At 45.6% G+C, this 21,892-nt stretch overlaps 1 protein-coding gene and 2 long non-coding RNA genes across 3 annotated transcripts; 1 reads left to right on the top strand and 2 right to left on the bottom strand.

Annotated features, from left to right (window-relative positions):
- Positions 1–4,217: 4,217 nt before the first annotated feature.
- LOC114011549 (uncharacterized) lies at positions 4,218–6,716 on the bottom strand. The gene is made up of 2 exons (XR_003553484.2): positions 6,452–6,716; positions 4,218–4,681 (listed from the first exon to the last, which is right to left on the bottom strand). It is a non-coding gene; the product is annotated as an uncharacterized LOC114011549 (long non-coding RNA).
- Positions 6,717–7,272: 556 nt separating this feature from the next.
- Positions 7,273–21,044, top strand: STX12 (syntaxin 12). The gene is made up of 9 exons (XM_055798415.1): positions 7,273–7,428; positions 10,307–10,376; positions 12,291–12,390; positions 14,224–14,361; positions 15,243–15,286; positions 17,223–17,328; positions 17,797–17,869; positions 18,041–18,123; positions 19,581–21,044. The coding sequence occupies exons 1-9, from the start codon at positions 7,317–7,319 to the stop codon at positions 19,671–19,673; spliced, it is 819 nt and encodes a 272-aa protein (XP_055654390.1). The 5' UTR covers positions 7,273–7,316; the 3' UTR covers positions 19,674–21,044.
- On the bottom strand, positions 12,840–21,878 carry LOC129784005 (uncharacterized). The gene is made up of 2 exons (XR_008746252.1): positions 21,415–21,878; positions 12,840–13,579 (listed from the first exon to the last, which is right to left on the bottom strand). It is a non-coding gene; the product is annotated as an uncharacterized LOC129784005 (long non-coding RNA).
- Between the last annotated feature and the right edge of the window lie 14 nt (positions 21,879–21,892).

Below are 21,892 nucleotides of genomic sequence, written 5' to 3'. Positions count from 1 at the left end.
AGCGTAGGACTGGGGAACAGCAGAGCTGGGAGCACCAGGCGGGAGCCTGCAGCAGCTGCTTCGTGCACCAGGCAGCTCAGCACCGCCTGGGCACGTCTTTAAGGACACGGGGCAGCCACAGCAGCTCCCAGACCTCTCCAGCAAAGTTCTGGAATCGTGGCACTTTCCGAAAAGCGCATCCTGACTTTCCCTCTTGTCTCCACCCCTGGGAGCCCAGGACTACTCTGATGCCCAGTGGAAACGGGTTACAAACGGGACAGGAGGTTTTTCCGTCAGTGGGGTGGAAGGGGAGGCAAAACCCCACCGATAGCTGGGGCCGCTTCCACGCCAGGGCCCTGCACTCGGCTCTCGGCGGCAGCCCCGGTAAGGCGGAGAAGAGCGGAGACACGGTGCGGGAAGCCCCCCCGCACCCAGCACGGTGCCCCCGGGCGCGCAGGGACCGCGGCGCCCCCGCCGCCCGCACCGCGCGGCAACTCCCACGGGGCGCTGCTGCCCCCCGGCGGCGGCGGGCGGGAGCCGCAGCGGGGCGGGAGCGGGGGGGCGGGGGGCGCTCGCCGCGGCCGGCACGGTGCAGGCGGCCCCTTCCCTCCCGCAGCCGCGTGTCACGGCGGCGGCACCGCCATTGCTACCAGGGCGGGGGGCCGGGACGACCGCGCTCCCCGCTGCAGCAGAGCACGCTGCAGGCACGCCAGTGTTATGGGCTCGCCACCGGAGCTCCCGCTGTCCTGCAAAACTCCTTCTCTGCCCCGTGAGCCCCTCGTGTTCCATCTCCCCGCTCCCGTTGGAGCAGAGCCGGTCCTGGTCCACCAGGCTCTGCTCCCGTCTGTGCTCCCGCACCAGCACATGGTGTGTTGGGGACCTCCCGCCCCACACCAAGCTGCTCAGCTGGCACTGCAAGTGCCTTCAGGCGCTCTGTGTCCTGCAGCTGGGGAAGCTGGACATGCTGGCAGCATGGCCCGGCCACGGTGGCAGCACAGGACCAAATTTGTGCACCTACTGTCAGAGAACAACTGTAACTTAGGCTAACTCAGAACGGAGGTGACACAGGTATCCTTTCTAGCTCTGCCACACACTTCCTGTGCAGTCAGACAAATCTCTTCATCTCCCCTCCATTCCACTTTCCTGTCTGCTCAACGATGCTGAGTCCATGTTTCAGAAAAGCGCTGTGATCATTGTCCCTATGCTCAGGTAACACAGGTGCACAGTGCATGATAACCCACGCTGCGGTACCCAGGAGCATCCTTCCCCAAAAACCTCTTCTGTGGCCACACACTAGAAGTGGGCTGTACCACGGAGCTCTACAGACTCCCAAAATCCTGCATCACCCAGCAATACTGATACCTACTGACCACATCCTCAGGGCAGCTACACAGAAACTGTCTGACTGCAGCAAGTCTGAGGTCTGCCAAATTCACCATGCTCCCTGCATGAGCAGCCACAACAAGCCGCTACAGCCAGAAGCAGAAGAATTTTCCATAAAACACATCTTTAGAGAGCCTGCGCTTTGATGTGTGCTGCATAGTGACCCTTTGAAAACAGCTGAAAGCCTCTCTGGATTATCTTTTGCTCTCATTGTCATCCCATCCTTTTGCAAAGGGTCCCCCGGCGACCCCCTACAGCAGTGAGTTCCATAGGCATAGGCAAATTACATGAATTGTTTTGAATTTCCATCAAATACCAACTTGCTCTAGGTACAAAACAAAATACAAATGCTGTTGAAAAACTTGTGGCTGACCACATTATTCCAGCCCATTGTCCCACCTGCTTCCCAGCCGGACTGGTGGTAGGCAGACACAGCTGTAGTGCTCCAGGACTACTCGTTCCCCTGGGCCTTCAATATCCCCCACCTCCCTGTCTGCAGCGAGTGCTGTTGCCCAGTTTGTGAAAGGTTTTCCTGTACCAGGAACTTTACTGACTTTAATAGTGACTTGTGATTTGTAAGAAAAGGTTTTGCCTTGTGCTGGCTCAGCTGTATTACATCATTGTCATACAGATGCTCTTAGTTTGCTGGCTATGAATATCCAGGTCTTGTCCCTGGTTAACCATTGCCAGAAACCATCTATAGCCTTATTTTAAAACCATTTAGGACATTTACTACCCTGCCAGCACACAGGTTGTTTCTGATTATATTGCCTGGCCACCGGAAAATAAAATAGCAAATGAATGACCAATGCACAAGGAGTTTCTCCTGGGGAGCGGGGAGCACCCTCTCAGACGCCCAGCTGCTTGGAGCCTTTGCCTTCCTGATCAACACTGCCCTAGCCTCTCCCAAAATAAATCAGAGCCAACAATCTTCATTTCTGCCTGGCGTGGAGACCGGTTATTGCTGTAACCACAGGGGGAACACAGCAGTCTTGTTGAGCCACACCATGGATTGGTGGAGGGGAAGCAAAGCCTGGCTGAGAGCAGGGCACACTGGACAGCTCTGCTGATGACTCCAGTCCCCTGTTTTGTGGGCAGATCAGTTCCTTCCCAAGCTCAGTGTTTACAGACTTCCCAAGGTTTTTGAGGCACTATAGAAAATGAAGGCAGTCTGTCAGCTCTCTGCCGTGTCTTGACATAGACAGTCCTCTATGCCAACATGCACCAGATGGCCAGACATGTTATCACCAGTGTGCTGTCCTCTGCATCACACCAGGGATGGTCATTAAAGCATGGGATCCTGGAAAGGGACTCTCCTGCAGAGCTCCAGTGCTCCAGTGCTTCTCCTTTCCTCCAGCACGGTCAGGAAGATCCTCCAACTCAGAGCAGTACAGATAGAGCATGTCATTTGAAAATACAGCAGAAACATAAGTCATGGTTAGGTAACATACCCAAGCAGAAATAAGTGCATGATCCCTAAAGAGGCTTCCAGAGTTCCTCAACTCTACTTTTTTTTACAGCTCAGACTCCTGGCTCTCCAAACATCAGACATCGGGCCCCCATGACCTGCTTACTGCCAGCCAGAGAGCACTTCCACCTGGCAATGAGCTGATTCCCACTGCTGACTGGGAGCAGTAAGTAGTAATTATGTGAAAAGTGCCTCCAGAGCAGAACTGATCCTGACAGGCAACTCTGTCATCACCTCCTTGCCTGCCAAACATTGCTGTGTTCACTAGGAATGCCACTTTGCACCTATGCACATCTGTGGTCTTAGAACCAAAAGCAGCAGGCAAAGCCGCAGCTTCCTGGGTTCACCTTGACTGTGATGACCTATGGTGCTGCTCTCCTGTCTTCCTTTCGACTGACAGGTCTGAGTGCACCCAACCAAGTGGACACAGTGTTTTGCAGATCCTATTTCCCTCTCCTGGGATCGCTCCAAATTAGATTTATCTTTGTGAAGTTCTATTGAAAGATCTTTGAAGACTCTGTCAAGAACAGGCATTAAAGGTACTGTGCTGGTTGTTTTCTTCCAAGATTGGATTTAGCCTATGAAGAAAGATTCTAAATTCATGCTAGCAGCACGCAGGCTGGTGACTTTTGTTATGGTAATGCAGTGTGGATAGCTGTGTGTGAATCCAGTCTATCCTTCCTTGCATATGTATGTTCTCTCTGCCACCCACTGTTGCTCCTCACAGCAGTTTCTGGAGGGAGGATTGTTCCTTCAGTCCCAGGAGAAATATATCACTGCGAAAAGGCTAATCTTCCTTGGAGGGCTGGACATTTTTTATATAAATCTAGAAACTAGGATGAATTCACACTGCTGAGTCTGCAGGCAGCAAGGCAGTGCAGGTGCAGTCCCGAAAGGGCAGCAGTGAGCACTGGCGAAGGACACGTCTGTCACCCTGCACTGTGTATGCCAAGCTTCTTTAGACCTGTGAGATTACCTCTGTGGTTTGTGTCATTCCTCTTCTTTCTGCTGCTCATTTGGTCTACAGGCTTCATTTCTCTATGGATGGTCCTATTTCACTGAAGAAATGTGTAAAAGAAGATAATGGGCAAATCTTCTGCATTTAAAGAATTGGTTCTTCAACCACTGAATAAATCCCTAACATAAAATTCCTGTGAAGTTTTTTCTTATAACCAGGCTTTACTTTTTCCACAGGGGTGGACAGAGTCAGATCTGGGTGATCCAGGTACACAACACGGATTGATTTTGCAATCAAACACTTATGCCTGATGGCGACGCATGTATAGAGTGGGAGATAGCTGGCATCATGAAGCTTGAGCTGTGCTCCCTTCCCCCCCCATGGGGTTAGTTAACGTGCACAGTGAAATCTCATGACCCAGAGATTCCCTTCTGTTGGAATTAACATTTTTATTGGTTTTCCCAAATAAAACCCAGCTCCCAGGGTAGAAAAGCACCTACAGAAGACCCTGGTGCATTTCAGCCAGACAATACCGTGTGTAAACTATCAGGCCAGAAATTTACACAATAAAGCACGTCGATCTTCAAGGTACTAGCTGTTTGTCTGTCACCTCGTCAGAGCTGACACTGACAAAACAGAACAAAAGAGAAAGAAAAAGATCTCATTCTTTCAGATGAGAGTGTCATTATTCTTCAGAGGAAGGGAGGGAGTGTGGGATTTTATCACAGCAAACGCACCACACTAAAATGGGCACTTTCAGAAGAACAGCTTATCCAGGAGAGCATACTGTACATCTCAGCCGGCAGCTAAACAATTCCAGCATCATTACAGGCCTTCAGGAACCACGAATCTGACACAGCCAAGACGGGGATCTGGATTTTCACGGTAACTTTCTGTCAAGAGACAAAGAAAACTCTTTTAGAGTGCTGCTTTTTTTCTTCAAAGTGTGTTTTCATCTGCTGACAATGGTTTGATCGTTTAGGGTATGTAAAAGGGACCACTTGCAGTACAAATTACTTGCTACCTCAGCCCAACACCATCATATGTTTGCTTTATTTCAATTTATTTTATGAAGCCTTTATTAAGAATACAATTTTGGAGCGATGAGGATCTCCTAGAATACTTCTGAAGCTGAAAAGCAAGTTCCAGTTTGTTAATACTCTTATTAAACAAAGTAAAAAGTGGTGCCTCACTAAAATTTGTAGTACTGTTTACTGGAATTTACTACATTCTTTTTCAAATCTGTTTCTGTCACAAATGCGGTCAATCTGGGAACTGTGTGTGCTACCCTCCATGCCTTGTCCAATGCCTCCCTTCTTTGTCACAAGCCTTGTTTGTGCTCATCAAAGATTTGTTGAACATGAACAAGTGCATCAATAGTTCAGGACCTGCAGGTATTTGCCTACATGCCATTTCAAGCAAATTAACTTGAGCAAACTGCTCACGTGCTTGAAGCTGAGTATCAATTGCGCACCCAGGTTTCCTCCATAGCCCCGATCTATATTTACCCGATTTTGACCTGTTGTGTACACTTCTGTAATTAGAAATTTGTTACTGTATCAGCCATTTCTTGAAGAAATATTTACACTCTTAATCATATATACACTGACTGCTTCTTAACAGTGCATGACCTCAGATTTTTTGTTCAAAGATTGGATGTACTTTCCTTAAAATACTACAGCTTCTGCAGAAGGTAGCAGAAATGGATGTGAAAATTTTCCTTATTCTTGATTTGAAAGCCAGCATTGCATTATTACCAGCTGAACAAAAAGAGGTTGAGTAATTGTAAAAGTATTATGAATTTTTAAATAATTTTAAAATGTAAATTGATTTTAAACATTGAAGAAGGTCGTCTCTTTTTATATTTTGAGATTGTTTTCCTCCTAGTTTATATTCTGATATTGCTAAAGTGATTATTTCGTAATCTCTGTGAATACACATTGAAATATTCACGCTTTTTGTATTAAAGATCTCATTGTTATTGTGCTTATTGTACAGAAATGGACACACCAACAGCTTCGCTGACTAATAAATACTGAAAGGCAAAGGCAAATACTGAACTGGGTGAAATCAAAGCTGGATTGCTTCAGCGAGGTGACATGGCTGTCCCCCCCATCAGCACCGGCCACCTGAAGCCAGCGAGAACACCTACGCTTCAGCCACGATCCATGTCACCTTTGGCTGGAGCCTTACATATGGACTTGCCTGTGTCATCAATGTTCACAGTAACTTAATTTATTGGAAGGCCTTGTTAGCAGAGAAGGAATTTTCCTCTTTAGAGGCTGCATTTTCAGCTGACAGGGCTATTTACGCCAGCAGAGAGAATACCACTTCAGTTACCTTTAGGACTGCTGCAAATGTTTTTGTTTATTTACTACAGTAAGCTTTTTGAATTCAGGTATGATTCCCTCCAGTGGTGGCATTAAAAAAGCATCTAGAATTTAGTTTGTTATATAGTTGAAGCTGAAATTTAAAAAAGAAGGGGAAAAAAAAGAAACTAATTTTACAGCCTTGATTAAAATTAGCTATCTAACCAAACAAATTATAGAACCAATTGTTTAGATCGCTCTGCTGCCTTGAAAAAAGGCATTTCCCCAGGAGCCAGAATCCGTGTCGTGTTTTGAGACAGAATGTAAAGCAGTATTAGATGGAAAGAATCTCACGCTTGTGTTTGACAGCGCGGCAATAACGGAAAGCCAGGGGGACGTTCGCGGCGCACTGTTACGTCCGCTCCTTAAGCGCTTGCTAGCTGCTCTCCCCGCCGCCCCGCTGGCCCATCACAGACTCCGGGCCCCTCGGAAGGCCGGGGGCGCGCGTTGCCCCCAGGGCAGGCGGCAGCAGCCTCAGCCGGCGGGCGCCCCCGCGAGCGGCCGCAGCCCGGGCCTGCACCGCGGCCCGCTCCCCCGGCCTCTGCCGCAGGCTGCGGGCACCTCAGCGCCGGGTCCCCCGCTCAGCGCCCGCCCCCCCTCGAGCCGGGCGCCCCTGCCAGCGCCGCGTCCCGCCCCCCCAGCGCCGCGTCCCGCCCCCCCAGCGCCGCGTCCCCGCCCCCCCAGCGCCGCGTCCCGCCCCCCAGCGCCGCGTCCCGCCCCCCAGCGCCGCGTCCCGCCCCCCCAGCGCCGCGTCCCGCCCCCCCAGCGCCGCGTCCCGCCCCCCAGCGCCGCGTCCCGCCCCCCCAGCGCCGCGTCCCCCCCCCCCCAGCGCCGCGTCCCGCCCCCCCAGCGCCGCGTCCCGCCCCCCCAGCGCCGCGTCCCGCCCCCCAGCGCCGCGTCCCGCCCCCCAGCGCCGCGTCCCGCCCCCCCAGCGCCGCGTCCCGCCCCCCAGCGCCGCGTCCCGCCCCCCCAGCGCCGCGTCCCCGTTCCCGCCGCCGGGCCCTGAGGCCGGCATCGCGCGGGGCGGGGCGCCGCTGCCGTGTTGGCCGCGCAGTCCCGGCCGTGCCCGCGCGCATGCGCCAGGGCCGCGCCTCGCCCCCTGCGGTCGCTCCCTCAGCAGCGCCTGCGCGGCCGGCGGCGTCTGTCAGCCAGCGGGGCCATGTCGTACGGGCCACTGGACCCCGGGCGCCCTGGGGCGCCGGCGCCGCCGCGGGACTTCGGCGGCATCATCCAGACATGCAGCGCCAACGTGCAGCGCATCGCGCAGTACAGTGAGTGCGGCCGGTCCGGGGGAGGGGGCGGCGCGGCGCGGCCCGGCAGCGCCCTGTGAGGGGCTGCGGCGGGGGGGTCCGCGGGGCCTGCGCCGGGGCCGTGCCGGGCGGGCTGAGGGCTGGCCCGGTCGGGGGGGTCCGGCTGCCCCGCGGGCCCACGGCGACCGGCCGCCGGGCCTCCTCCGTGCGCTGCGGCTCGCAGCCCACCTGCCGGCCGGGGCGCGGTAGGCGCGGCGGCCGCCGGGCTGCGGTATTCCGGCTGCCCGCTGGGGAGGCGGGGGCCGGGGGAGGTGGGGGGCCGGGGGAGCCGCTGCCGCGGAGGTTCCGCAGGGCTGGTGTTCAGTCGCCCCCGCTCCCTGCACCGGGGGGCGCCCTGTAGTTCGGCGGCTGCCGCCAGGCCGGTGCTTGTGCAGTTCTTGGTCGTATGGTTGACGGTAGAGAAGTTACCGGTATCGTAAGCTAATCGTTGAAATCCTAGTATTGATCGCTGAAACGCTGCTTACTGAGTCATTTCCAAAAGAGCCTTTGATACAGCCCCTTCCGAGGGATACTGCCCTTGCTAAAGAACCCATCGATTGTCCGAGTGGCCGTGCAGGTTTTTTTAGGGGCGAGGTCAGTTGAAGATGGTTCCTCTGAAAGTTGGTGACCTCCAGTTCCATCATACGAAACTACTAACGTTGCTGGAACTGCTTTGCTTTTGCTCAGTCACGTTCATTTCCTCTTGGTATAGGCTAGTTGAATTGCTTCTAAGTTCACCAAATAACACAGGTCATCTGGGAGTTTTCTTTTTTTTTTTTTTTACTATTTTTTTTCTTTACACCCCACCTCCCTTCCACAGGACTTCTGTGAGCCTCCCCTTGTAAGTAGCTCAGCTTCTCTTTCTCATAGGACAAGATTCCACTGTCTTGTGACCAACAGCCCTCCTATCTCAGTGCAATGCTTACCTCAAATGAAACAAATAGCCTTACAGTTTTGTCAAGGTGGGTGGGAACACACAGAACATCTGACTTAATGTTACGGTAATTAACTTTACCCATTTTATAAAAGCTTTCCATTCAGGCCTAGGAGGAGAAGAGATGTGGAAGCCTTAAGCCTGTCCTCATTTCTATTTTTTAGAATTTTAATTCCCTAGCTGGAAAACAGCAAGCAAGCAGTGGACACTGCTGACTATTGTTCGCTCCTTTTGGGAAACTCTGTAGAGTTAGCATTTCACACAAAATGTACAGAGAACTGGTGACTTGAGCTGGTAAAACTTGCTTGCAAGACTGTTAGGTTACCTAAGCATCTAGAGAGGATTCTTAAATGTTTTAAGTAATTTTAAGTGAAAAACAGTATATGGAAGGCTTTACAGCCTAAAATTGAGAGGGATTGGAGACTGAAAGCTCTTGACCAAGGGCCTCTTTATGTTGCTATGTGTACCCACTATCCAAACAATAAAGATAAAGAGCTCCAGCTCCTTCCCTTTGGCCTCCCAGACACTTTGCTCTCATTTTGTGTAGGCTCTGTGTGTTACTGTTGGCTGAGATAAACTAAGCATAGTGAACTGCTGAGCCTGGCTCAGACCAGGACAAAAAGCAGGATCCCTGGCATGGAAATGGGACTCGCCCAAGAATCTCCCCCAATGGAGGGGGAAAAAAAATACATCACAGAGTATCTAGACATAATAGCACAAATGCCATTTGTGAAGTCCTTGATACCCCCACCCAGAGTATGGTCTGTGTGCCATTTGTCAGCTTAACTTGACTATGAACTTTTCTGACCTTCCTGTGGCAGACAGCTGTGAAATATATGCAGTCTTGCTTGCTAGAAGCCATGTTCAGCTCAGTGTATAAGGAGTTAATAACTCCTCACTGTATGAGTTAATAGAAGTCTAGAATACTCAGAATATTCTCACTGGATGCAAAAGCTAGAATACTTGCCTAATTACTGATTAAATCATATTGCAGCTTTAGCTGATCTGCCATTGTTATAAGCCATTGGACATAACTTTAGAAGAAGTGGCTGTTGTAGGAATATGACGTTTCCTCAGCAACATATTTAACCAGCTGAAGTGGCTTGTTCCAGACTGAAAGCAGAAATTAGACCACTAGGATGTCGCTGACTTGGAAGTAGCTCTTGTTAAATGCATGGCGTATTTCAACTCAATTCAGCTGCCTATAGAACTATATTAAGTTGATTTTCCTTGGTCTTGCCTCTCTCAGTGCTTGACGGTATGGCATACGATTTCATGATCGATAGAGGGCTAGAATAGCTCTTCTCCCTACAACATGATTTCAAATTGATGCAAACTAACTGTGAAGTGCACCATTGCTATCTGCTGTTCTTGAAAGATTTTTTGTGGCTGTATCACAAAAGGTTTAGGTTATCGTGAGTGGTAGAACTCTGATTTTTTTTTTTTTTTAACTGATGGCAACCCTTGGCTTTTTCTTAATTATTTTTTTTAACAGAGCACTTACCATTTAAGTAACTTTAGGATATATGAAAGTGTCAACACAGTGTAGTGAAGTTGTTCTACGGCAGCAATAGCGTAAGATAGAGAAATAGTGAGACTGGTAGAAACAAACAGCTATGTTAGTTGGTCTAAAAAGATTGGGGAAGAGGGGCATGCAAACCTTTAGCCCCACGTACTTGTCTTCGGGGTATGTATGCCTTATCACTTTCTTAACTGAAAGTTAGTCTGTTAGGCTGGATCCTGTCTAAATGAGGATGCTTAAAATGCACTCTGAATTTGAAGCAAAAAATGTAAGTGTTGCTTTACCAGCTTAAGTCAAACATTGAGAGAAATCCTTTGGGGAAAGCTACAAGATTACGTCCAAGAAGGAATAAAATACACTAGACTTTGTCATACTAACTCATCTTGTGATCTCTTTATCTTCAGCTGCTCAAATAAAGAACTTGATGAGCCAGCTGGGAACCAAGCAGGATTCCAGCAAGCTTCAGGAGAACTTGTAAGTATTAAGTGAGCTAACATTTATACAGGTACTCCTTCACTTCTGTCTGTATTCTTGGAGGAACTGGGTTACTTGGTTTGGGGAGATGCTTTATTAGATAAATGTAATACGATCCTACAAACCAAAAATGGCTAGATGTGTCAAGTCGTTTACTGGATGCATTAAGGTGTTTCTGCAGGACTTTGGAGAAGCCATCAAAAGGGCTCAATAGGAATGGTTATAAATGGTATAATTTATTTAAAAAGGGTAGTTGTACGTCAGCCATGCGTTAGCTGTACTCTGAGGACTAGCCATAGTAGCTGCACTTGTGGTTTAGGAGAAATTAATGCCATACTAGGTACTCTGTCATCACATAAGGGCAATAAGGGAAAACAGCAAGGAAAAGACCCACGATTAATGAAAAAGTAGCATGTATGATGGATTTAGGTGCTAGAAAGATTAGCAATCTTATCTGGCAGACAAAATGCCACATATTATTTCAGAAGAATAACGTCCCAGTGGGGACAATGTAGAAGACATTTAAACAGGCATAGTCCAAACTGAATCCTAGAGAGACTGAACTGCCTGCATGTCTGTGCGTCTTTTACAAACTTGTAAAGCATAAACAGCAGGTTATGAGAAGAGCAATTTCTGGAGTCGTAAAAGAAAACCTGAAAGTAAGTTCTCACATTATCTCTTCATGTGACTGTACCTTGAACCTCTGAATACGCAACTTCCCCATTTTTTTATGGGATAAGTTAATAACTTGTGATAGCTACATACGCTACACTTGAAGGATGAGATCCGAGCCTATTTGGGAGAGAAAGGTATTTGTTTGCCTGAGCTGTTCAGTTGACTTGATCTGTATGTAACTGGTAGATTGAGCTCATCACTGGTGACCAAACATGTCTTTCTGTTTAATTTCATTGTAGAAATGGCCCTCGTTTTCCAGGTGAGAGTGGTTGCACTCCCGCTGCCATACAAATTTGATACAAAAATGCATTGGTGGTTTAGTCAGCTCACATATTGCAGGTCAACTTACACAGTAATGCAGTCTGAATACTTCAATTTTTTTATCTGTTGGGCTGAAGAGGTGACTTGCACTTAGTCATTATCCATTGAATGCCAAAAAAATTGGTTCTTGGTTTAGTATTTTGTGTCTTCCTGGTTTACAGCATTAGTTTTTTGTGCATATGGCTGCCAAAAAAATTTGCAGTTTGTTCTCTGTGAAGCACTAGCATTCTTTCAAATAAACTGCATCTTTGATGTACAAGATGATGTCTTTACATTAAGTTTGATGTAACTGATGTCTTTCTGTTTTGTGGCGCTAATTAAGGTGCTGGCGCACTAAATCCTTTGCAACAATAGCTTTGAATTGCAACATTGCTGGAAAGCATGAAGGCTCAAGGGAAAGCCTTGCATTTCCCACAGTAGAAGCTGGATAATTTGTCTCTCTGACCATTAATTTTCACATAAATGTAAGAATTTAATATCTCTGAGTCTCTGTACTTTTATCAAATGTACATTTAACCAATGCAGACAGTGGTTGCCAAGGCAACATTTAGTTACCTATTGGTACCACAAGGAATTCACCCTGAAAGAGTGATTATGTTCATTAAATAAAGTTGTCTTTCCCTTGAATTTGTCTCTCTTATGCCATTGGAGAAAAACATATTTTTAAAACTACTGAATCATACTAGTGAGCAGGGAGCACAGAACTTTGAATCTTTTTTAAAAACATAGTCCAGAGTCAAGTTGCTGGTAAAAGCTAAAAGTCCGTCTCTGTTCCATTAGGGTGAAAGGAAAAAAACAACCACCATAAAGATGTGTTATCTCAGAACCCCGACTTGGTTATTATTTTGGAAACTGAAATGCTTGGAGACAGCTTTTTCAGTAGAAGCTTGTGTAACTGCTTTTGAACCTTTATTTCAGACAACAGCTACAGCATTCTGCAAACCGCCTTGCCAAAGAGACCAATGAATATCTAAAGGAGTTGGGATCTCTGCCGCTTCCTCTGTCTGCTTCTGAACAGGTATGCACGCAGGATTTGTTTGGAAGTATTTTTAAGTCGCTCGTTTCATGAAACTAGACTACAGCCTCACAAGGCTTGAGTTGGCTCAGGCGAAGAGGGCAGCCTTCTGCAATGAAGGATGTTGTTGAGGTAGGGAAACACATTCAGCTGGCTACATGTATGACACTGGGGAAACAATGTTTCCCAGTGGCAATAGGTATAACTCCCATGACAGTAAGAAGCCCTAAGTGTTTGGGGAGAGCTGCGTATGCAATGCTGGTTTTCTGAGTAAATTTCTGAAAAACAATATTGTTTACAAAGTGCTTGGTGATGCGAGGCAGCATTCTAGGATAAGAACTTGTACCAAACTGCATGTCAGTATGAAATCCGATCATGCCATAAAAGCTTTCCCTTACATGTGATTTATTAGAAGGGGGAAAACGCTTGCATTTGAGTAAAGCAAAATGTAGTGAGGCAATGATTATGACTTTACCTCTTGTCAAATATTCTTTTAGAGCTCCCCCTCCCTATGGGAAGGGACAGTCCTCTGCTGTTGGCGTTTTCTTACTCTACTTTAAATCACTACCACATTATTGATATATCTGCGTTTGTGAGACTGTTGCGGGCTGATCGGTGGATATGGGTCAGCAGTTGTCTTAGTCTAATTCTTTATTTAAAGGTTTGTATGCCAGTTGTAAGCATGGCCATGCTTTGCTTGTTTGTTCAGCAAATATTTTTCAGTTGATCTCCCTCTGGTGAACAAAATCCTGTCACATGCATGTCACCAAATGCAGCAGAGACTTTTGAAGCCTAGTGAAGCCTGTTGGAGCAGTCCAGTCAAAATCTGCAGGAGCTGGCATCAGCATACTGAGGACCTCCTTGGGCAGAAGGGTTGTTGTTTTCAGACAGCTCAGATGGAAGCTACAGTGTATTATGAGGCCGCTGTAGTGGCTTATTATAGAAAAAATTAATTGAAAACATTTATTTCCTCAAAATGGCTGTTGAATTGATACAGACTCATTGAAGGATTATAATACTGGAAAGCCTGCAATTTGAGACAGCTGTTGGAAATCTCTCTAATGAAAAACATAAGAACTGACAAGAGTATTGAGTGTACTTGGGATAAGCTTTTTCACAGCTTCTTGTTTCCCGTAACTGGGGTTTCACAACACTCGAAGGAGCCATTCCGTGGAGGCCAAATAAGTTGATACTGTAAAATGAGGATGAAAAGGAGTATTAACAACTAATGTATTTGGAGAAAAGATAAACTGAAATGGCTATCAGGACTATTAGAGGATATTCTCTAATCAAATAACAGCAGGCTTGCAGCGTGGGGACTGTCTGGGAGAGACAGCTTTTGAAACTGGAGTAATGGGTGTTGTCATTAGTTCTGCAAGTGCGGAGCTTCCTGTATTTGTAAGAAAGTTAAGGAGGTTGTCTTATCAGGACAACAGAAAGTTAAGTACTACCAGATTGGCTAAGTAGAGGAATGGAGGGTAAAGGCATTGTAGGTATCCAAAAGGTACATAATTAAATGTGGTAGATTACTTTTATTCAAATCACATTCCAGTAATGGTGTAGAAGACTACTCTACTTCAGACTTGAAACTAGGTTGAAATTGGAGAACCTTATTGCTTATTGCAGAACAGTTTTGTGCAGTGTACAGCATTTGGTATAACGAGTTAAAATACGGTGGGTTTTTTGTTCTCTCCAGTGCCCCAGAATGTTGGAACCAAAAGATCACTTGAAAGCCAGCATTCATTGTCATCATTATTATTATGATGATGGGTTTTCTGACAGTCTGTTACATTGTCATGAATGGAAATACCTGAACACTTGTTTTTGTTTCTTTAGCGCCAACAGAGGTTCCAGAAAGAACGTTTAATGAATGACTTCACTGCAGCATTAAATAACTTCCAGGCAATACAGAGGCGAGTGTCAGAGAAGGAAAAAGAGACTGTAGCAAGGGCAAGAGCTGGCTCCCGTATCTCTGTAAGTATTTATAGGAATTTTGTATTGATATAGTGAACTACAAGTCTTTTTGAGAGATCTTGTACTTGCCTACCAACTTCATAACTGCTGACACACTACTGAGTGTAGATGAGGGCTCAGTGCATTAGTTCTGTCATTCCAGATGTTGCAAGTAGGCACTCATTTCAGCGTGCTCCTTGTTGATGTTAGTGGAGGAGGGAAGGGATTCTGGTAGCTTCAACTGTTGTGGAGGATGAGATGGGAAGTCAAGGTATAATTAATAGCAAAGATTGCATGTTGCTCTTTGCTTGACATCAGCCATAGAATATAAAATTTAAAAAGTCATGTGGAAGCTTATTACACCTTACATTACATCTTAAATTTCACAGTTTCTTTATTTTCTTATCGCTTCTGTCCTGCTAATATCTGCAATGTATGTTCGAACCTTCTTATTATATTTTGACAAACCCTTGTGGCTACTAAGAATTCATAATAAAAAGGCCAGTGGAACCATTTTTCTCCCCTTGTCTTGGGGCTTTCCGTTAAGTATGCATTCTTAATTTCTACAAGGGAGCACATTTATCTGTTGGATTATGCTCTGAATTTTTTTGCTGCATGTTAAGAAAGGAAGTGACAAACAATGACATTTGATCTGAGTAAATGGACTAGTTGCTTCTGATCACTCTGATTTGCAGAGAAAAAGATTAATATAAAAATTAAATCTAAAGAATAATCTAAATCTAAGCTTAATTAACCAAAGTTAAATCTGAAAGTTGAAGTGACAGTGGCATTCATGAAGAACTCTTCTGGACAGTACATGCCTGTGTCTTCAACATATTGCTGTTGATTTTGCAAATGGTCCTGGTAGTCTGCAAGACTAGTAACTCATTTATCTCTTCCAGGCTGATGAGCGGTTCAGAGAAGAGCAGCTTGTTTCATTTGATAGGTAACAGCTTCTTGTACTCTTAATGTTGTACTTTTAACTCAGTATAACTAAACTTTTTGTTTGAGTATGTTATTGTAACTTGGGGCAGGCTATGCTAGCTGAATGTAAAGCAAAAAGATTTGAAATGCAGTTATTATAGTACTGGTAATGTACAATATAAAAAAATTGACTGCATATGACAGTATTTTATCCTCTTTAAATGTAGATTGTGTGATTACTGCCCTGAGGGGAATAGGAAAGTCCCTAGCATGTGGCAGTTGGAGTTCCTGGTTTTCTGGACTGTGAGCACAAGATTACCAGACAGTATTTCCCTCACTGTGGCTCTTTCCACAAAGAGCTGTATATTTCGTGAGTTTGAGTGTTCTCTAGCAGCCCGTTTGGAGCTATTACAAAGTAGTGGATGAGGCTGCCTTAAATTCAGAAGTCCTGGATGTTATGCACTGGCAAACTAATCCTAGAACATGCACAACGAGGCAGCATTACTGTTACCTGTCAGATAGTTTTATTGACTCTGCAGTAAGTATGCCTGCATAGTAGATAGGTTTGTGAAGTGTTATATCAACTTTACAGTGTGGTAAAGAGAACTCGGGACTCTTCAGAAGCATTTGTAATTTCTGTGTCAGTTTCTACTGTTTGTAAGTTTGGGATGAAATCTATTGGCCCTATCTGTATAAATCCTTTTAACTTTCTAAATCAAGCGACTTAGCTTGCACGTCTCACCTGTACATCTTCCCTCTGCAAAGCAGGCTTCATCTGATCAGCTGCTTGGTGTGCATTCCCTTCATTAGCCCTGTGCTTTCACATACTGAGTCAGGAGTGAGTGAAAACCCCAGGCTGTTCAGTTATACAGAGGCTGTGGTGAGTTTGAAGGCCTTGCACACTAAAGCAAGGGGAACCAGACAGGTACCTGCTTATGCAGAGGCTCCTAGCTCAGTGAGCGGTAGTGGCACACAGCAGCTACTCCCCAGTTGAAGTTCTTCAGTGCTACATGTCAGAAACTTCTGTCTTAAATATCTAAAAACTCCACTGTCATCTCAGAGCTGAATTGCTGGAATGGTCAGCTGTCTCTGACCTAGTCATGTAGCTTATCTTAATTTCTTTTGGCACTTGGAGACTTTAAAACTTACTATTTAGCGTTGTATAACTGATACTGGAATGTTACAGTGCTTTCCAGCACACTTCTTTGTTGAGAAGAGGAAGATACTGCCCTTGAAGAACTTTCTATGCTGAGCGTATAGATTGCCTTGTGTTATAGGTACTGCCTTCACTACAATTGGTGTAACTTGTGCAGCAATTACAAAGAACCAGCTCATCAGGAGAGAGGTAGACTGGGATGCAGTTACTTGTTTTTTTAACATCTCTATTGATGTGTGATTTAATTTGAAGTTATTACTAGACTAATGAATTAAAACACTAAACCACTTTATTCTTATCTCCAAATGCCGGGTAGCAGGTGAGAATCTTTGAACCCAGATGCTTGTCAGGTGTTCTCTTGTTCTAATAATGTTGTGCTCGCTGGCTCCTGTCTATCAAAACTCTCACCCTGATTTCTGTCTTTTTGGGGAATGGTGAGAGGGAAGGAAGGTACAGGTATTTAAAATTTAAAAAAAAAAAAAAAAAAGGAAAGCAGAATTGAAATAAGGAAGTTTCTTCTGTAATGGTGTAGATAACTTCACATCCTAGAGCAGAGTACTGTATGTATATAACTGTTTTCCAGTTTCTTCCCTTTTCCTGATCTATCCTTTTTTTCAGTTGTTCCAACCTGTAACTGTTGTCACAAATCAGTCCTGTATCTGTATACAGCTGCAGGGCCAGGAACCCGGGGGTTGTCCTCTAGGAAGCTTTTCAGCTTTAACTCACTGGCACTTTGCTAGAAATGGAGCGTGGAAGTACCTATACTCAGGAAGAATTGTACTTTCTTTCCATCTCTTTCCAGTGGTGAAGATTGGAATCAAATGCAATCTCAGGAAGAAGATGTGGCAATAACTGAACAGGACCTTGAACTCATTAAAGAAAGAGAAACAGCAATCAGGCAATTAGAGGTGACCAGTAGATCCTGCACAGTTAACAGTATTGGGAGATAAACCACAGAAGTCATGCAGTGCTAACTAATGGGATGGGCTGAGGAGAGCTGCAGGTGGAGGAACAGAGTTCCTTGTAGAGAGGATTGATGCCAAGATCAATCTCCCTGCTCCTGTTCAAGGAGACTAGGTATATTTTCCTTCAGTGTTGACTGGTGGTCGGTCCTTCAGAGATGGTAGGAGCAACCCATGTGACAATGATCTCAATTCCACACTGTGCTAATTGCTAGTGTGATGAAACCATATTCAGTAGCAGAAATGTAGCTCCTGTGCTAATCCCAGATTCCACAGACTGTAGCATCAAGTCACCTCAGTCCGTGAATGATGGTATTCTGACACTTTGAACAATGGTCAGAAGAGGTACTAACAATGAGGATTAGAAAAATTCTAACCGATGTTTGTTATAACTTGTCAAATTGTTGTCTTCAGGCAGACATTTTGGATGTCAATCAGATATTTAAGGATTTAGCCATGATGATTCATGACCAAGGAGATATGATTGGTAAGTGTGTTTGGATAATGGGAAGTTTCTTCTTAGTTCGATTACACATTTTGCCTCCATAGATTGAATTTTCCAGTATTTTGTAGAAAAAGTACTGTATTTCAAGTTGGGGTGTTTTTACACACTGAAGCTCTGAAATATTTTACAATGGGTTCTCTTATTTTTCCATAGATAGTATAGAGGCAAATGTGGAAAGTGCAGAAGTCCATGTGGAAAGAGCCAGTGAGCAGTTACAGAGAGCTGCCTATTATCAGGTAAATTTTGTATGCTTGCATTATTGTCAGTGTACAGTGGAGCAATAATGGAACCAGCATAACAAGACATACTGAGGACTGCAGCACACCAAACAAGTTATTAAAAACAGCTTGTGCAAGTTGGCACTTGCTCAAAATTGTGCTGCCAGGAATAGATAAAGCACTTGTACAAAAACACAGCATTGAAATTGGCTTGTTACTTCAGAGGATATATAGTCACTGTGTTCCTTCATGTAGGTGTGCTCAGCAACTGTAAGTGTTCAGCTGTCTTTGCTGTTCTCAGGAGTTAGCAGGACAGCTAAACAAGAACAAATTCTCACACTGTATCCATTTTGTAAATGTATCAGCCAAGACACTGATGTTGATGTGCAAAAATCCTTGTCCGGACTTGGGACTTCTGGTGACCAGCATGTGCAGCACCCTTCTTTCAAACTGCTAAGTTTCTGTCCTGTAGTCTGTCCTCCCTGTCCCATCAAATCTCTTGCAGTGGTTCTCGCTGCTGCTTTCTGTAGGTTCCTTTCATTATTGTCCCTGTAGGTCCAGGTTCTGTGAAGAAATTAAGGGTTCTGCTTCTGTCAGTCCCACACAGAGTTTCACTGCTGGGACTTCAGGCTTCCACACAAGATAAAAATTGCACTCTTTCAAGCTCTTGGGGGGGAAGGTACTAGAAGGCAATAAAACCCCAGTGCTGTTTACCACAAGGGAGGGAAAGTAGCTTTTACAATCTGGCAGCATTTAGTAGTATTCTCTCTCTCTATGGCTTCCTTTACAAAGTTTTGAGGTATGTTATAAATCTAAGTTTGGGAGCTATTGGACATGTGTTGGATGTGTTTTTCTGGATTGAGAAGGAAGTAATTATATATAACTATGCTCAAATACTGACAATACCAAGTTAAAAATGGTGTGTATGGACAGACTGTAGTTTCCTATGATGAATAAAGTGATCAAATGCAATACTATTTCCACACCAACCACAAGTGGGCAAGGGGAGATTGTATCGAAGAACTGCTTAGCAGTTTTGTTAGTCTTACCTGGAAAATCTAAATAGCCAGAGATGTTTGGCTTACCTTTGAAGCCATGGTGTTGTCTGTTAGGATGAAAAGTATGCAGCAGGTGTTGTCAAGTTCTCTTTTTGTAGCCAACTTGAAGTAAATATTCCTTAGTGAATGCACTTGAAGTGCATTTTCATTAAGAGAAGCAAAACTTGTCGTGTTTTGACCTGACTGCATCTCAGACCACTGTGCTCTGAGATCTAACATTTATCTGTAGGATCATGCAGTTTAAGGAACATGTAAAAGTGTTCAGACTACACTTGTTACTTCTCTTGAATAAGCATGGGTATCAAGTGCTCTAGTTCGCCCAAGTTAGTAACATTAACCGGTAGACTTGCTTTTTCCTCTTGTCGTCTGCTCCTGGTGTCAGTGGATTATTTTTTTTTCTTTTAATTCTTTTATTAGAAGAAATCCCGTAAGAAGATCTGTATCCTGATTCTTGGTCTTGCTGTGGCTTCCATAATCATAGGACTCCTTATCTGGGGGTCAATAAAATGAAATCTTCACGTGGAACCCAGTCCTACTGCTGAGATATTTTTTTTTTCCCCCTCTAAGCAAACAGGCTGACTAGTCTTGGAAATGAATTGACCACCCTGAGAGAGCACAAGCTGGAACTACTTCTAGTAATAGATATTAGCAACTAATGTGCAGATAACTAGTATTTGGAATTAGTGAACCATGGAGACAGTATTTATCAGTTTATATACAAATTATATTGTTTTATATAACTAAAATCTTGTGGTTTTGCTTTCTGTAATGTATTATTCCCTGTCCCAACTGTATGCTGAAGTGCGATCAGTAATTGGAGATGTCATGTTTTTGATAAGTGGCAAAACTTGTAGCATGTTATTTGTATAGGTAATTTTGTTGGACTGCAATAAGAATGACATTCAAAGATGGCACAACACCCAGTTCACATTACCTTAATTCAGCAGTTTCTAAAGTCTCCAGTATCTGCCCAATGGTTTTATTAGTCTCCAAGTGGCTGTGGTTCTAGATTCTCTTGAAGAGAAAGATGTTACAGATTTGAAAGGCAAGGAGAAGTAGGCATGGATGATGGTTGGAACCACTGCGTGCTGGTCAGTTTAGCCTTGAGACTTGTAACTGTGTTGTTTAGTTTTTTTGAGTGTAGTTGGGGTTGTTTTATTCCAAAGTGCATCATTTGAGGACAGGATGTTCTTTGACTTAGAATCTAACAATGCAACTTCCTTAGCGAAACTAGCTGGTGGTTTATTATTGGACAAATCCCTTCCAATGCTGACTCTGAAGCACTAGAAATACAGAGTTTAGCTGCTTGCTCCTGATTGTGTTTAGAAGCTTCCTGGGAGAAAATCACGCCAAGATGAGGAAGTGGGCACCTAAGTTTACAGGCTAGCCAGATAGATGAATATTAGCTGAAATTTTGCTTCTGAAGAAGTACCTTGAAGCTCCCTTGTAGTGTATAGTAAATATTATGTGTGGCTTGTTAACATCTGGTGTTTTCCATTTTTGATGAGACAAAGTACAGAAACTGGCTGAGTGAAGTGCTAGGTTTTTCAGACCGAGGAGGATGTGTGTACAAATGAAAAAGATCCCTGGTTCCAACTGTCTAGCTAGTAGAGCTGGACAGAACATAGCAGCCACTCCCCATTTCAATGTAGCTCTGAACTGACACGCACTGAGGGAACAGTAATCTGTCCAAAGCCCAGTGGAGTATGGTAAATGCAGCATTCTGACCCGTTTTGTATTTAATCCTTATTCCATGTCTCCTGTATAATAAAGTAAATGTGAAGGCTGGGAAGGGAGCGTGTTCTCCCAATTGCACAGTGGTTTGCACTATTGCGTCATCATTCCATCTAATAACCATCAATAAATACTTTTAAAACCCTATGTCAGAGCTTCTTTTGCATTTTAGACATCGGCACGGGTACATTTGCAGTTCCCTCTGTAAGCAAGGTAGAAGACTTTACATCAGCAATAGCAGTGTTTCTTCCAGTTCTGTGGTCCCCAGTTCTTAAGAATTAAACTAGCTGAAAACGCTGGATTACTTTCATGTGGAAATACGCAAAACTCCTGTGCAGAGCCCTGTACGACAGCTGATCACAGAAAATCACAGCAAAATCTGACTTGAAAGCAAGGGAACTGCGTGTTCTCCTCCTTATTTGAAATATTTCTCCTAAATGGTCGAGCCTGCTTCTCTGTGCGCTGCCTGCTGCGGGGGGGTGGTGTCACACCTCCGTGTGAAAGTGGAAGCGCTTACCTCCTCAACGTGCTAACGGGGAGCCTGGGCGCAGTGTTTGTGGGATCTCTAGCCTGTCTGTCCTCTGGACACTGGAATGGAGACCCCGTCCAGCTGGTGGGACTGGGGACTGCTGTAACCACTTGACTCCTTTCTCCTCTGTCTTTACATCATGGAACAGGGCAGTGGAGCTGCTGCAGGAGCGGGTTTTAACAGCAGCCATCGCTGATGGACCCGAGCGTGAAAAATCGCCGCCAGACACTCGCTGGTGCCGGCTGTCGCTGCCGGGCAGCCCCGGCTCAACGGGACGATCCCGGAGAAACGCGGCTTTCCGCTCGGGGTGAGCTCAGCTGCCCGTCCCCGTAGCGGTGCGTGGCCGGGCTGGCTGCTGTGCAGAAGCCGGCTGGAGCGCCCGCCCAGCGGGTTCTGGCGCCCCGTTACCGGACGGACGGTGCGTCCGGTTATTGCCCCGCTGTGGCGCTCCCGCAGCAGCGTGGGG

The sequence above is a fragment of the Falco peregrinus genome, chromosome 3 (assembly GCF_023634155.1).
Source record: "Falco peregrinus isolate bFalPer1 chromosome 3, bFalPer1.pri, whole genome shotgun sequence".
Classification (NCBI taxonomy): Eukaryota; Metazoa; Chordata; class Aves; order Falconiformes; family Falconidae; genus Falco; species Falco peregrinus.
Note: the sequence above shows the minus strand (reverse complement) of the source record. Positions and strands in the feature narration are given on the sequence as shown.